This window comes from Channa argus, chromosome 15 (genome assembly GCF_033026475.1).
Source record: "Channa argus isolate prfri chromosome 15, Channa argus male v1.0, whole genome shotgun sequence".
Lineage (NCBI taxonomy): Eukaryota > Metazoa > Chordata > Actinopteri > Anabantiformes > Channidae > Channa > Channa argus.
This window is the reverse complement of record NC_090211.1, coordinates 1,528,494-1,545,920: the sequence shown is the minus strand read 5'-3', so window position 1 is coordinate 1,545,920 and position 17,427 is coordinate 1,528,494. Positions and strand designations below refer to the sequence as shown.

Below are 17,427 nucleotides of genomic sequence, written 5' to 3'. Positions count from 1 at the left end.
ACTATAACATATACAATAGTTAGCAGTGGAACCACACACCGTGTGCCGAGTGAGATGCATTATTCACTGAAATTATTTGGAATACTGTATAACGTTCTCTGGGATAGTGATAGCATAATATTCCCAGTCTAAGAAAGGCTGGCAATACTATGCAGCACTGTGCAGGCAACAGTCCTGTCACAGGCCCTGTTCAGGCAGGCTCTCAGGTGGTGCAAGTGCTGATATTGCGATTTCAGAAGGCTGAAGCCCGTTTGGTTCAAGCCCTTTTTTACGGTGGGCATGATTGTAGTCGTGCTTACAACTAAATTCTTCCAATTTTTACTCCTTAATATATGTAGCAGAGTTGAAACTTCTGACACACCAATCTCCAAGGTGCTTTAAAATAACAACTTACCTTGTGAGGGTCTCTGGAGTCATGGACTGAGCCAAGCCACTTTGTCTCTAATTTGATGATATCATTCTTACCTGAACACTAATAATGCGGAGATATTTCCATAATGTCCATCAAGTGCTCCGGAGGCGGGTTTGATGTGTATATGGGTGCAATCAGCTGCACCAATGACTTCAGGGAAAGCTGCTAAATAGAAAAAGTGTCTTACTGTAAGTTTTCTTAGGTAACAGTTTTTGTAACCTGTAATTCATACCTGCATTTTTTTAAGAACTTTTCCTTTATGAAGAAGGGTCTTCTGTGGAAAGGGAAAGTAATGAATAAGTGCTAAACTAACATTTCTTACTGTGTGGCAAATATGCCTTTGCCTTAATTGAGGTGTTATGTAAGTGTAGGTTTTACCCTGTATGTATAATTTTGATAAGCTGGGAACTAAATTGTTGTGATTTTTGTTTTTAATCTATGTTGTTCAATTATATTACTAAAGGAATCATTTAAGCCCCATATTCCCAATTATGAGTGTACAAGTCTAGTCCAGATATATATATACATTAACACATCATCATTTAGCAGTTGGTGATGTCGTTAGAGAAGAAATTGGCAAATGTGAAGCAGTAAAAGTCTCTTTGTCAATGAACTGTAGTGAAGAAAATCTTAAAGAATTATAAAATGGAAATACAGTACAGTACTTGAGGTAATGTACTGTAGATGATATGTGTGTCATTTATTGATTTTACACTTTCATATCAACATTTACCACCATATTTATTTATGTTTTTATAATTATTCACACATTTATTTCCATGTCCCTATATAAGCCTTGCACTCTAAATAATATTCATTGAGCTAGTTTTTGCATGCTGCAGATGAATGTATGGCCACTAGAGGGTGCTGCACTAAATAATGACAAAACAACAATAATGACAAAACAAAAAAAATGGCACAGGACACATGTGGAGATTTTGGCATAAGCTTTTAATTTTTTTATTAGGTTTTTTGATGTTTTCTTTTTAAACTGAATTTCCCCAGTAATTTTCAGATTTTCTTTTCAATATTATTGATCAGTAAAGGAGGAGAGTTGCTCAGGTAAATCAGCATTCACAGTCAAACCTTCATACGTTTTAACAACATTACTCTTTTTATAAGATTCTTTTTCACAAATGCTGTGGAATTATTACAGCTTTGCCTTTTTTTTTTTTGTTCTTTTACAGGTTTCAAAAATAGAAAAGGTAAATAATAAACATTCCATTGAAATATATTTTGTACATCTCTTTTTTAATTTTTCTTTATCCCATGTAATGACAAAATTATATCCAGCATCAGTCTTTATAGCACAAACTCCATTCATCAATGGAGGGAAGCCTCTCATACTTCTGTGTCTGTCATCCTTCAATTGTTTTTTTTTTTTATTTTTTATTTTTTTACTCTTTACCAATTTAGCCCTGTGGTGGGACCATCAACTAACCAGCTTGTCAACAATCTAATCAGTCAACACTGATACAAACCCTAGAATCCCTCTCTGAACATGTAGACTTATAATGGATTTTTCAGATGACAAATATCTGCAGCATTTGGAAACTGCATAAAGCGAAGGCACAGCAAAATGAAGAGGCCTGAAGCAATAGGTAGAGAAGCAGGTAATGGTTAGGTAGCTTGCAAGACAATTAAGACATTTTCCATGATGCCAGCATTAACGATTTAGTGAAAAAGCAGTGTCAAAAACAGAGGACAATGGAATTATGGAAGAGTAAAGAATTACTCCACTTAATTTCCCAGGCGAGCACCAAAGCCTCAACACCAGCACTGGGAAGTTACTGGAAAACCATGACTGGACTCATGAAACTGAGCCTGGTTTGTCGTCCTATCCCCACACTTGTTTTAAAGCAGTTGAGGTAATGAATTGTGAACTGAAGATTAGAAAGAGAAAGAATGTTGATGTCCCACACTGTATTTTGTAGGAAAAGAAGGCAGCGACGATTGTTTTCCCGGACAGTGGAGAGGCTTCCCTTCACATGGCCATTCACAGGTTAAAGTCATCATTTAAAAGTTTCCCACGCATGCATTTAGAAGTCATCTAAAAAAAAAAAAAAAAAAAAAAGATAGAAAAACACAAGAACAAGGGATGCAAAAAGAAGCTTCTTCCTCAAAATAACTGAAAGGGTAAGTGGGGGAGGAGGAAGAGGAGGAAATAATGGGAGCGAGGAGAAGTGGAAGGAGCATGGGATGAGACGTCGCTGGAGGAAATGGAGGCTGGACATTATTCGCTATAACTACAAATGGACACAAAACACCTACATTGAGTATGAAAGCTGATTCTTCACTGTGGGAAAACTGGGAATGGAGGCTTGCTAAGGAGTATATTCAGACAACATAGGTTTATAGTGCTAGGACAAAAATGACTGGCCTTAATACATTAAAGGTCCACTTATGACTATTTTGTAACAGTTATTTTGTTTATCCAGAAGCTATAATGCTATATAGCCCACTACAATGTCCAGGCTAAATAGCTTCCACTTAGCTTTTCAAATTCCAAATTCAAGCTTGCCTTTAATGGCAGCTCATTTTTAGTACACTTTTTTTTAAAACCATGGTCAATCTATTAACTTTTGATGATGGCTTAAAGCTTCCAAATGTACCCAGACTGTCCAGTCTAGTAGAAGTTGTGATAAACCAGGTAGCCTCAACTAAGTAATTTATTAATTATCATGTATAAACGATCAGACTGCTTGGGCCTTTTGAAGCTCACAAAAGATGGGGGCTGTAACAGTGGCCGGAGCCAGTCCTGCGTAGTCCTATTCTGATATGTTTGCTCATCATTTGGGTTTCAAACCCATTGGGTTTGATGGGTGTGACTTAGCTCAGCCTGTACAGCTTTCTGTCTTACACAGACTCTTACACACACATACGCCAAAGCAGAGATCTAAAGAGTGAGCTTGTATCCTACCAGTCATGCTTTGTCTCTTAAACTGCAGCTGAATAATGGTTTCTTTGTCTCCGTATGACTGCACAGCCTCCGTGTCTTTATTGTGTCTGCGCTGGATTGGTTTCTAAAACAATGCACCTTGATCATTGTATGAAGGGAGAATGATGGAATGGATCCCATTTTAATGCAGGACTCTACTCACACATTCTAGTACCAAACAAAACACTGAAGTAACATAGTGGTTGTCAAACTGACGGATGTTACAAAGAAAGCAGGATGATGGAGACTTAAACTTTCTAACTGTACTGATGTGATCACCACTCGTGTGATTATATTGTCATGAGTGTTTGCTTTAACACTTTAACACACTTTACATGTAGAGGGAGGATGACGACCATTGAAACGCCGCCTATTATCTATGGTGACAGGTGAGTCTTAAAAGCATGAAGCAATACTTTCTGAAATAACGTATGTCTAATGTCCACATCTACCCCATAACCACATCCTCATTACCAGTTATTTCTAACAGCAAAGTGACCTGATAATCATGTGGTAAAAATATAAAATGATCGTATAAACCAAAACACAGTTTTATTATAATATTGCTATAAGCAAACTAACCAAAAGCATCAATGACACTTATAGAAGTTTTGTTCACCTTAGTATAGGTACAGTCCATGGCAAGCTATAATTATTTTGGACATTTGGACATCAAGCTATACCTTTAGGAAGACAAGGGATAAAACAGAACAATTATACCCTGAAAGCAAAGTGGATGTAATGCCGTGCGGAAGGACAGATGGAGAGTTCACACTGAGAAGATCCAGATATAGTCATCAAATGATCTGAATGATCATTTGAAATAATTTGAAATGTACTTGAAAATACAAACTGCATTCTAGCATCGTCAGATCTTTACATTCCACCTCTCAGCCATTTGCAGTGTGTTCCTGAGAAAGGCCCTGTTTTTTCTGCGTCTCCCTGCCATTTTGTTTCTTTGCCAGAAAGAGACACACAATTCTAAAAGCAATAATCACAATGGGAACTCAATCCTAGCACTTGTGACAATCTAAAGAAAATGTTAACAGAGTATGGATACCAAGTAGTACCTTTGTTGGTGCCGACAATGTGCTAGTGCTAAACAAACTTACTGTCACATATACCAATAATAACCTTTGAGGTTGAAGTAAGACTATAGGTCCATTTCACAGCAAAGTTTGCTCACATTGTAAAATCATTCGTAATGTCACAGTTTAAATGAGACATTATTAGCGTTCCAATAATGCCTATTGCCCAGACAGCATCACTTCTATATAACAATGGTTTGCCAGAAAGTCTCTTATCATTTTGATGAAGTACAAACCGATAAGTTTGACAAAAATCTGTGATAACAAGACAGTGTCAATTTGTGGATTTTTTTTTTCCTGTCAGAATGTTTTCTTCTTCATATATATCTTTTTATAAAATGTCTAATAGGAAACACAATATAAGTAGAATATTTTGGTTTGATGTTTGTCATAGCACTACTATATGCCACTAAATCTCAAAAGTACACACATATGGATGGATTATAAGATGATGGGCCCATGGGCACGATCATCTAAATTTGCACCCCAAGCCTAGACTGAAAGAGAAACAAAACTTTGCACTTGCTATCATTTTTTATTTCTGTGTAGTTGTGATCTATGTAGTTGTCTTTGTGAGTCTTTTTGACGTTCTTTTGTGCCTTTGCAGCTGTTTTAGTTCCTGCGAAATTGTTTTGTCTCTTCGTAGTCATTCAACTTTTGCTTATATATGTTTTGTGCCTCTTCTTAGTCAGTTGGCTGTTATTTGTGGCTGCTTTAAGTCTCCTTGAAGTTGCTTTGTGTCTCTTTGTAGTCTCTCTCATTGATTAATCGTCTAACAACATACTGAGTTGCTCAAAGAGGTCTACACAGTTTTAAACAATTTTGGCCAACTGATTGGTCCACTCAGACTCATAGGCAAAATAAAACAGCATCCAAAACTAACATTATTGCTCATATGAGATAAATGAGACATGAAATGGTAAAGAAATGAGAATTAATTCAGTTATTCTAACAATCTACAGCTTCTTTTCATATTAGCTCATCTGCCCAGTACTTGCTACCTGCTAGGGTTGAGTCTGTCCACAGTGCATCAGCTACTGTACCTTTAAAGGCAATTCCAATTTTCTGCATGTCTCTCCATGTTTAAATGCATCATCTAAATCTGCCCACAGATTGTGCAAAAATAAAGGTCCCTACAGCAGAGCAGCATGTCTTTGCTCATGCTTTTGCTGATGCTAGGGTTTTTTTTTTTTGGCCATCCTAACATTTTTACACACAGAGTCAAGATGGCTGCCTCTCACCCTTGAAAAACCATCACTCCCAAACACCACTGTACAATATTTCTCCTGGTAGGTGGTGTCATCTCTGAGGCAAATGATGCTCTGCTACTATCTTGTCTCACCAGGTTGTATGAGCATATGGTACCCAACTACAAATTATTTTAGCACGTTTTTGTAGGACTTTGACCACAATGTCAAATGGCACATTGTTAACAGTTATTGCACAATGGATCATAAACCAATCCCTATTTTTTTCTCTTGATAATATAAAAAATAAAAAGCTCCAACCTTAATTATGGATTTCATACATTTGTAAAAAAAAAAAAAATTCTATGTATTTACAGGCCAGATAGTCATCGTTTCAGCTGGGTGTAGCATTGTTAGGTAATTATATTGTCATGCCAGCATGACCTTACATGTTCTGTGACACAAATAAGGACTTTTATAGACAGTGTGCCACAAAGGGAAGTGACCGTGTTACCAACGACTATAATATTGCAATAAGACTTTTTCAAATGCCCTTTGATAAGTACAGTAAAACCCTTTAAAACAAGCTACACTGTTGATTCCAGACGCAGAGTAAATTACATGTCAAAGTAGATAACATTTAATTTAGATTGACTGAAATGTTAGAAGAATAAAATAGAAATGTAGAATTTGGGGTTTCTATTTAGAATGCTCATAAAATCGCACAAAATATTTGTTGGCCTTTATATTGTCTGATTGGTGAGGTTGAGCTGGAGGAGTTGAAGCATAGAAATTTAAGAGAATGGAATAACCACCCTTGGATGATGAGGCAGCCATCTTGTTACTTTTCACCTGAGGAAGAAAACACACCTGCTTCAGTCACTGTGTGGGTAAAAATGAAATCTGTACCTTTTACTACTGTATTCTTGACCCCAGACTTTAAATGACCTGTCTAACCCTTGACGTTGTGGAAAATGCCTTGGAGGTCAAGGTCAAGGAAAAATGTCCAAGGAAATGATGATCTTCAAATAAAATACACATAATCAATGTCATCTCAGAGCAGATGGCAAAGTTCTGTTCCATATAGGTTGTATAGTCCAGGGTCCAGATAGTGGCACAGACACACACAGCTGCCTTTGGAGAGAGTCACGTGTAAGGGTTTCGGTAAAAGGCTACAAGCGGAAGAAGAAAGAGGAGGAAGATAAAGCAGAGTAGCAGCCAGTAGTAGTCATAGTAGTAGAAGTAGTAGACCAACTTGTAGCAGCGTAAATACTTGAAGAAGAAGCTGGGGTGGGAGTCTCCTAAAATTTCTTCTTAAAGAAAACAAAAGAGGCTCTATGTTGCAACCCTTTTTTTTTTCTTAATTATGTTTAGTCATTAAAAACAAGAGTGCGAAAATCTTCTTTTAAACATAATCTAACATTTTGTACTCTTTTGCATATTATATAATTTTGTTCAATTTTCATCTTTAAATCCTCAATTTTGTAGCCCTGTTATTCGAGGGGGCGATCAGACTGGCTTGCAGAAGTCATGCAGAATATTCATGCTGGTAAACAATGTCATAAAAATGCATTTCTAATTTGCAACCATTGCCATTTTTTTGTCCCTAGAATAGCTTCCCAAAGATGTGCTCCCACTCGCCGAATACCCGCTTTCTTTAAAAAGCCTTGCAACATGTCCCCAGAGGTAAAGAGTGTATGGTCTGCAGAATCTCCTTCCCCCCCTTCCAATTTCTCACAGATGATTAGGGGAATGGAGTCCTCTTCGTCCACCGTTCCTTTTGAGAGGGTGATTTGCTGCACGAGACGCTGATTCGAACATATCAGAAGCCAGTTTTTGAGTTAAAAAGTAGCTTGGACGATAATGATGACTTTGCATTGACATTGCTGGGTAGGGGGGAAATAAAAGGAAATCTGTGGTCTTTTGTTCCCCCACATTCTCACAGACCCTTTCCCTTCTCCCCCTCTTTTTTTTAATCCATCCGTTGTATCTTTGATTGTCTTTCTTATAGTTTTTAATTGCTTTCATTCATGCCATGCAGATTTGCTAAAGGAGAAGAGCAGCAGCGATGTTGAAATGCAGGAAGGGGCGTAACAACTGGAGGGGGAAAGAGAGAGTGCGAAAGAAAGAAAATGGATTAATCACATCTTCATTTTTGGTGACGCCTTTTTTTTTTTTTTTTTTTTTTTTTTTAGCAGATGTTATGGCCAGTTTTGCGTCTTTGAGGGTTTCTGTTCAACCAAGCTGATATGTCCATCCACATATCAATCTTTGGGTTCAATTCCATTTCAAGGTGGATTTAAACAGACTCTTTGACATCTATGGAGGTCTCGGTATTCAAGAGAACCAGCTGAACTTGAAGTCCCAAGGTGTCAACTGGCTCTCGGAAGGATTCAGATGATATCAAATAGACACGATCACGTGAAAAATACATGTACTTGTGATATGGCTGATGCTTTCTGATATGTATGAGTAGATTTCTGCCAGCTGACAAAGAGGTCCTGGAACTCAGCAGATATATTAGCGGGGCAGCCCAGCGGCAGCACTAGAGACATCACGACGAACCACCCCTCACCTTGCATAGTGCTTTGAGTGTCAAAATAATGGAGCATTCACAGCAAATCAACAGTTGCCCTCTGAATGCAGAGTGGTCACTAACGCAACAAAACAACTAAATTGCAAAAAGACGGGCATCCTCGTCGCATGGTTTCCAAATCCAAGTTTGTCATTAAGATCCTCTGGCTGCTCAGGTGGGAGCATCTACGCTCCGACAAACACTTACAAAGCGGGTGGAAACGTTTGGTCGCCCGTGGGAAAGTGGCTTACGTGTAATCGCAAGCGTTTTCTTGATTGAGTTGCATGTTAATATGTCACACTGATGATGAAAATGTTCATGTCAGAGCATCTGACGGCGATGATCTGTACCTCTCATCTTCTTTTTTTTCCCTCTTTCCATCTCCCTCTTACATTCTACAGTGAATCCCATTGGGGGAGACAGAGGTGTAGCAGTATAACCTTTATTAAGTCCCACTTCTTGGAGAGACAGTTGTGGGATTGAAGGAGTGGGGTGGGATGAAATTTAGAAACTCAGCACTGAAAGGGAAAAAGAAACAGACTTTAGTGAGGATTTGAAGTGAATAATTAGCAACTCTTGATCCTAGGACACCAGGCCATGGCAGAGTTTTTGATTTGCCCTGATGGAGGGTGGTCACCAAGTCTACAGTGCATAAAAAATACTTTAGATATGGTTTGAAGTAATAATTTACACTAACTATGATAATTAATTTGTTTCAGATTTAGTCACATCTAGGTCTGGTGCAGATCAAGTCCATTTAACAAATTGTTTCAGTAGGTCAAATGATGCTGGTGGGTAAAGTAATTTGCTTTGCTTTCATAAGCCACACAGCTGTTTCTAAGATCAACATCTTAGTTCAAATGTATTTTCACTGATGACATTAATATGAGCTGCATTTTATATTCCAGCTTAATTACTCAGAGATTGGTTGTTTAAATTAATTAGTTGTTGCTTACTTCCAGTAAGTGCTGTCTAGCTTCCTAAAATATAATGATTTTAAAAAGATAACTAGAAGACAGTTGACATATCTGTACTTAAATGCAACTAAAGCTGTTTATTAATCAAGTGTAGCTTGAAACTTCTAAACTTCCTCACGAAAGAAATACTTCAAATCATAAAAAACTACAATCACAGCTTTGCACAATCGACTCTCCCTAAAACCGTATAAAAGAATACTGATACAGTGGTATTAGAAAACTAATACCACCATTATTTCAAGTTTATAAAGGTGATTTCCTGTTCACATTGTTTCTAACTGAGTACAGATACACTGATTAGCACTGTTGGCCTTAATACTGTCATGAAGGACAAGGGTCAGCATGAACAATCTGCAGCTACACAGCCCTATACACAGCACGCTGTGATACACGTGTGTACAGGTGGTACAAGTACACAAACTCACTACTCAAGTAAAAGAGTTTACTTAAAGTACAAAAGTAAACACACTCTACTAAATCCAATAATCATTACGGTAATTATGGCAAAACATGTAATTAACAAAAGGGTCAAAGGTCACCGTTGGTAAAGGTGGAGCTGATTTTAACACTTTCTGTGCTGACACCCATAATGATATGTGCAAACTTTTGCAACCGACTGGATGATTGGTATCAAACTTTTTCCTGCCTTTCCTATATATATTATCACTGCTTCTACCTGAAATGGATGATCGTAATATGGTTCCTTATACTGAATTAAAAAGCTCCTCCAGGTCAGCTGGGTTTTCAACTACATCCACAAAGGGCAGGAAAAGACTGGTTTAACATCTATTTATACATGTTCTCTCCAAAGCAGAATCTGAAATAACTAAATTGAAACTACTGTAGCTACGAGTTGTATCATTAGTACAACCCAGTCCTGATGCAGTATACGTTTTACAAATGACAGCTGATAAGGGAATAATTTTACCCGTGTGATTAGAAAGAACCACCCATCAGGTGATTCCGGCAGATGAACTGAGCAAAACTGACAATTATTTTACCCACCATCACAGACAAACCTAAAGTTTCATTTTCATTATTTAGTATGGAACAACATTAGATATGAGCCTGTTTCCCAAAAGCATCAAGATGTGATATGATTATTTAGTATATATTTGATAACTTATTTGCTTATTTACTACAGAAAATAATAAGAAAATAATATTACATGTGCTCCTTGTGCTGACGTATAAAAACCCAGCATCTGCACTAGGCAAGAAGCATTTAATTAATGATAAAATATGGTAATTAATACAAAGCAAAGTGTTATATTACTGCACATGTTGTTGACAGGTGCTTCTTGCTATGACATCAACGCATTTCATTCCAAAGATACTTTTGGCAAAGAGACTGTGAGAACATTTGTTGATATGAATGGGATTATTGCTGTTTGCCATTATAGAAAGTCTTTGTGTTTTAATATATATGTGTGTGTAAGTTCCCAGGTTGGAGCAAAAATGTAAAAAGTGAAAGACTTCTACAATGGCACACTGAGTGTTCCTATTTTAATTTGTAGTTTCCAGTGGTGCTCAGACATTTTGTTTGTACTAATGGAAACTGCAGTAACATAAAATTGTACACCAAGGCAAGGACTAAACCACAAAAGCAAAAAAAAATAACTAAAGAGACATCACTGTAACCTTTGTTCAGCACAGCCGACATGCAAGAACACCAACAACACAAAATTAAATATGTCACACCTTTACGTTTCTTTCTATGGATATTACTCACACACACACACACACACACAAACACACAAAATGCACAAGTCCTTGGAGGGCTGCTCAGTCCTCTGATATAACTCTTTTTTTCATTTGTTCTTAAGAAGAGAACATCAGACATTGAAGGTAAAGACTTGGTGAAATTTAAAAAAGGTGTCAGATATAAGAGGTCAGACCAGAGGATTGCAGCAAACCAGGACTGAGCTCGAACTCAGACCAAAGGCTGAGACCGGAACATCTCAAACCAGACCTTGGCCAAATAACAATGATCTTCAGCCTTTGTTTAAATCCCACAGTAACTTTCGTACAGGCTGGATTTCCTGCTGTATCAGGTCATTTCTACAGTTTATGTTTGCCCAAATGTTCAACTACCCCCGTCCCGATGTGGGATAAACCAAGCTTCACTGTTGGGTAGGCTGTTTGACCCAGGTGTGGTACACACACAAAGGCTACGTTAAAGAAAACCGAGTGCGGCACACAAACACGAAAACACAGGAAAAAACAATACGCCACATGAACACGAAACCTAGATGTGAAAAGACAAGAAGCGGATGGTGCACAGGAACGACAGTGAGGTGCACATTCTTACATGGAGAAGTGATTTTTGCTGCTTTCTTTCTTTCTTTCTTCCTCCTCCTCCTCATCACCACACTTTTCTGTTTTGCCCAAACTTTCCTCCTCCAACTCCTCCTGCTCGGCTGACAATCCACTCAGAACACAGTTTCATAGCACATTTTCCCTCCTCCCCATGTACATCATATCGCTGCAGACTGTTTTTAATGAATTTGTATGTCCATTCCTGTCTTCATCCTCGATAAAGCCCAGTGTGAGGCCTTTCTTTCTTTCGTTTAACTTTGAAGTGTGATGGAGCTTCGAATTCACTTCAATTTGGTTTTGCGTTCTTATACTTGAAGACGGGTGGAGGATGGTGTTTTGTCTCACAGAAACGGGGGGGGGGGGGGGGGGGGGGTTACACATTTTAGGAGAAGGGATGACACAAGAAGACAAGAAGCACATTTGGACAAGGAAAGCAAAGTTTTGAAAGGAGCCACAAAACAGAGCACATGGCAGGCACGTTTGTTTCCTAGCCTCTGTCTTTTCATTACATACAGTACATCTGTGAGGAAACATGGGTTGAACACTGGGGCACGGGATGAAAGATTGAAAAGTAGATACCTGAGTTGTGATAGATGGAAAACAAGGGGCAGAACTTCAAGTGATAACCAGCAGTAATTTGGTTTACAAAAAAAAAAACCCAAAAAAACCTTTGACCTTTGAAAGGTGCCTCTGCATTGTGGTTCCTTGTTGGCCCATTCAGTGCAACTTCTTCAAAGACCTGTTAGTGCTAAAGCAATTTTTTTCACCCGCGTTTCTGATTTGTTCAAGAAGCAGCTGGATGGAGGCTCATTCAGAAGGCGAGAGTGAGTGTAGATCAGCATGATACTGATGCATCAATGATTTTCTCTAGATAGTCTGGCCTTGAGTTGAAGCCAAAGGGATGCTGAGGATAACTGGGGACTATCTCTGTACGTCCCTCTATGTAACTGTCCTATCCTGACCTGAAGCAACCGAGATGATGTCAGTAGTAGTTAAAGCAAAACTGTTCATATATTTCACATACAGACTCTAAAACCAACAACGACTTGCCTCTACTCACATGTAATGACTGTCAGCCTGCAGCGTCAGCTCATTTGTTTGTGCTATAGACCTCTGTCATTGAAATAACCTCAGCTGGACAAACCGCTCTACTGGTTGACAAGTTAATCCACGTTGCAGACACTGACACTGACACCTGCCCTGTGTTTGCTAATATTCTACTGTGAATACTTCGACAGTCAAAGCATTGATATCCTAATCTTTTTTTTTCTTATTCTTATTTTATTATTACGACTTCCGTCTTCTGTACGTTATTTGGCGCGTAATTGCTTCGGTGTACTTTCAGCTAGAAACCAGCGCTCAAACTTTAAAAACGTTCAGCTTATGCAGGACATAAGAGGACTTCTCCGTCAGTGTGTGTCGCAGAACGTTGGCCCAGCTAGAGTGGGTGACATCATATACACTCTAACTTCTCAGCTTCAACTTTTCTCAACTTTTTCTTCAGCCACTTTCATCTTTCTTCAACAAATTTTACATTAATATGTAGGTAGTTTAGTGCCCTTTCAGCGAATGTTACTCTGATGCTGACAGGACTCGGTAGGTTCTCGGTATTTAGCCAGATGCCAAATTCTCCTCAAATCACAGAGGGGGGCTGTTTTAAAATCGCCGCCCTGTCTTCCTTTTCAGCATATAGCTGCGTTCAGTCAAGCCATTCACATTTTTTTTAAAATTTTGTTAACAGGACTAATACTTTCACATTTTGCCAGGCAAAGTCTGAACAGTTCACAGCCTGTATTTAGCATATGTGAGCGACTCAGCAGGTTCGAAGCTGCCGTTGCCATGGTAACATACACAGCGGAATTGGGTCATGTGATCAGCCTGCGTCCAAAGACTTTATCTAGTGGAGAGACACACACAGGAAATACTATATATGCTTTTTGTGGTTAAATCTACCTTAAGTGAACACACACACAGGAAAAAAAAGCCTTTTTGATACTTTTTCAAGTTTAATCCTTTCAGCGCCGAAGAATTCACAGTGCATTTTCTCTTTGGAAATTGTTTTTCTAGTCATTATTGATATTTGACTGAACCCCATAAAAGATTGTGGTAGAACAGCTCCACGTGATAATAGTGTTACTACAGGAGGTTCAATGTCTCATCTAAGAGGGGGGGTCAGGAAGAACTGGGAATTGAACCACCGACCCTAAAGTTCCTCGACAACTGCTCCACTAACTCCGCTACAATCTACTCAATCATGAATTAGGCTCTTTCTGATCAACAAACCAGACAAATTAGCCGCCAGTTGTCTTAAATCATGGTTGGCTGACAGTTTTATGCATATTATGATATAAGACAGAGAAATGGGCCCTTTAGGTTATTTAAGCACTGATACTCATCCTTTGTGGAAAGTTGCACTGAAGCGGTGTATATCCACATTGCAGAGACGTCCTTCTTTGAAATGCATAAATGCATGTTTAAACAACAACACAGAACACATGGAGATGACACATGACACATGATACTGACAGAAGATACTGAAGCAGACATATGAAAGTGATGAACAGGGAAACTTGTGTGAGGAGGCATTTTGAGGAGGGTCCCTCCTCGAGAATGATGGAAGAAGCTGGATTTAGTTTTTTTTGTTTTTTTTGTTTTTTTCATTTCTTATCATTAGTTCACAGTTACTGCTTCTTTTTGCATATATCTGATAAGCACAGGGCTTTCAGAACAGTTCTCTGTGAAAAGATAAGCAAAACAAAGGACAAGAAAAAAAAGTCATAAGCTACGATTATTAATGTTTGTCTTATGATAAGTCTCACAAGATTGATAAGAAAGCAGCCATACAAGACCTATCAGAAATACAACCCCTCCCTATCCTGCAAAAATAAACTTTCCCACCCCCCCCCACCCCACCCCCGGCCCTGTTACAGTACCTAACTTGGTCTGTTCTGACCAATAGCATCATAGCATTTTGGCATGCATAATATCAGCCCGTCCCACCTCCTCTTGCATCCAAAGAGGTGATTTTTTTTTGTCCTGCATGCTCTGTTAGTGCATATGTATGTTTCTAAACATACATCCATACACACTCATAGTAGTCTAAATGATATATACATATATTCATTAAGTTTGAGACTAAAATCTTATCAAACCTCTTCACATTATTAGTCATACCAATACCCTTATTGCTCGCGATGGAAACCCATGCAGATTCATCTACAACACAAACTTTACATATGTACATTATCGTGATAAAAGTGACCAATCAGCAGTTGTCTTCGTGGAAAGGACAGATAACTGGATGTTGAAAGGAAGGGGTGGATTAAAAAATGGGATGAAATAGAGAGAATGAAGAGATTCAGCAGATACATTGAAGTGTGTGTTAACATATACAGTCTATCCATGTGTGTGCTGGTGTGCATTTTGAAGAATTGGATTTCAACAATTTACCAAGTGGAAATCTAATCCTGATCTTCCAGTGGATTGATATATGAAAGTCCCTTTATTCCTACTTTACCCAACTGAGGCTAATTGGAAACTGATACCCAGCTTTAGCACAAGGCCCAACAGAAAAGAGACAACCCTGCATGGCCCCAAATCCGAGTCACATACTTTAGGGTTAATGAAATAGCATGGTATTAAGGAATGAGTGCTTTACTGCTGAGATTGAGATGCTAAATGAATATAAATGTCATGCCTGTGCATCACAGAGCTTTAGCCAGGAGAGAATAAATGACTGAAGTTAATAAATTAACATGTTTTATTTGTTTAATCTTTACATAAGTAAAATTCTTTTTCATTTCATTTTCGTATTACCTGTATACGTCTGTATATGTGTGTTATTCACACAAGATAAAACATGTTAATTTGTGAGTTGCAAAGTTTAACATTTGGATAAAGCCAATTTAGCAATTTCCTTGTTTCAGGCCTTAAATCTAAATTCGGCTAATCGCTTTCTGGCTTTAAAGTTAGTGCACAGGCTTGAAATGAATGGGTTTTTTTTTTTTTTTCATCTCAATCAGCAACAAGGAATTGTATTTCCAAAAAAAGCCCAACATAACCGTTAGACACACAATAATCTACTTCATTAGTGCTCCCATCTCGAAACACTCCCGGTTTGGATGTAGAAAAGTAACAGAAAGAAGAAAGGAAACCTCAACTCAGTTTTTTCTTACACATCCTGTTTCTGCCAAGATTCAAAAGACACTGAAACACTACTTTAAAAAACTTTAGCTGCACTTTTACATAAGTGAGTCTTGTTCCAAATTCCTAAACAGAGTCTTTGTTTAGTGAGTGGTTTATGGAAGCCAATTTCTGCCACGTAAACACGTAAAAAAAAACTAAAAGCATAAGAAATGTCATAATGAATGACTTTCTAAGTTAAATTAACACATTTTGACATATTAAGTTGAATTTACACGATAAAGTGTTTAATATTATGCCTTAATTTTGACTTTAAGAAGTCAAAATGTTAACTAAAATTTAAACATCGGCCTCCAGCTAGAATCTTTCTGTTACCTTTTGGTGAGAGACAAACAAGGTGAGAGCAAATGTTGAAAACAAGCAGTTAGAACAGATACAAAACCAACAAACTGTTGAGTTTGTCGGTAAAAACACTTCAGATCTAAAATTAAATACCTTCCTAGAATATCCAAAAAAATGCTATTTAAAACAAAAAGCGAGTAATCTTTAAACAGAAATTACCAATAAAACCAATTTTCTACAATCTGAGGCAGAAATAGAACATCACATTGTGATGATACACAGAACTAAACAATGACACAATGTATTTTTCTTAGTTGAAATTTGTGCATCATAGTACAGAGGTAGATGAAGAGCACACACACACACACACACACACACACACACACACAAACAGAGTACATCTACATGGACACTGATCATGGGGTCCTGCAGATACAACATATCTGAACACACAGATCCTGTCTTATTCGTCTACATTGCATATTTCAATGTTTGTAAGCCGTCACTGTCATCGTGTTTTTTTTCCTTCTTCCCATATGGCGTCGGTCCTCCACTCATCTTTTACCACGGGCTGTCGCTCCAGTATCCGTTCACTGTGCCTCCTACTGAGCAGCCACAACCGAAAAACAAGGAAGAAGAGATGGACGGACAGAAGAGGAAGGTGGGTGGGGAGGAGGGTTGGGACGGGGGGGGGGGGGGGGGGGGGGGGAGGGATGAGAAAGGGGCAACAAAGGGAAAGAAAGAGAAGCCAAAAAGGGAGAAAACTAAAAATATTGCCACTGGCTGCTGAGTCACACTGGAGTCAGTGCAAGTAGTTACGCTGTTGGTGGCGGTGGTTGTAATGACAGTGGATAAACTCGAACCCGAAGGAAACCATGCTTCTCACACCCAGGCTGAGCTGCAATGTCTGAAGCTTTTCCAGATTTAGACCAAGTTACAGCCTTTTGGAATTATACTCTGTACTTTTTGCTTTCTCTCCAAAGAATGACGTAAAAGATTAATACCAATCTCATCTCTGTGTCCAAAGCCTCTTTCAGACAGGAACTGCTTCCCATTGATCTGACAGCATCTGATCATGTCTACTTCACGTCTGAATGAGCAGCCTGGTCGCTTTTTCTCTAAAAAACACGACTTTAATGGCATGTAGTCGCATTAGTGGAGAAGGCATGTACTATAATTCGATGTAGTTAAGTAAGATAATGTTATGCACAGTGACCAATTCATGACAATAGTCAATAATAAATGATTGAAAAAAATATTCTTCTGGAATGCACTCAGGTTCACATGCAATGTTGCCGATAGAAACATCTGGCGCCCAACGTCATCATGAACTGTCGAAGCTAAAAGAAGCTGAGGAACATAAACCATAAAGTGACCTAAATCTGGATGACAAGAACAGACTGATGGAGGTAGCAGTGTTGCGTATCTGTAAAAATCCTAAATACAG

General features: G+C 38.4%; 1 protein-coding gene across 5 annotated transcripts in view; it reads right to left on the bottom strand.

Moving 5' to 3' along the window:
* Positions 1 to 1,344: 1,344 nt before the first annotated feature.
* Positions 1,345 to 17,427, bottom strand: part of LOC137099455 (voltage-gated potassium channel KCNC1-like) — an 83,533-nt gene continuing 67,450 nt past the window's right edge. The window contains exons 5-6 of one of the 5 annotated variants that reach the window (XR_010910752.1): positions 11,488 to 14,230; positions 1,345 to 8,718 (exon numbers count right to left, since the gene is read on the bottom strand). Coding sequence is in view for 2 of the 5 variants with exons in the window: in XM_067476316.1 (XP_067332417.1) it covers positions 8,705 to 8,718 (14 nt within the window). In the remaining 3 variants the exon portion in view is untranslated. Of the gene's footprint in view, positions 8,719 to 11,487; positions 16,586 to 17,427 lie in introns of all 5 variants that reach the window. The other 4 variants (XR_010910753.1, XR_010910754.1, XM_067476317.1 and 1 more) reach the window with 4 other exon arrangements.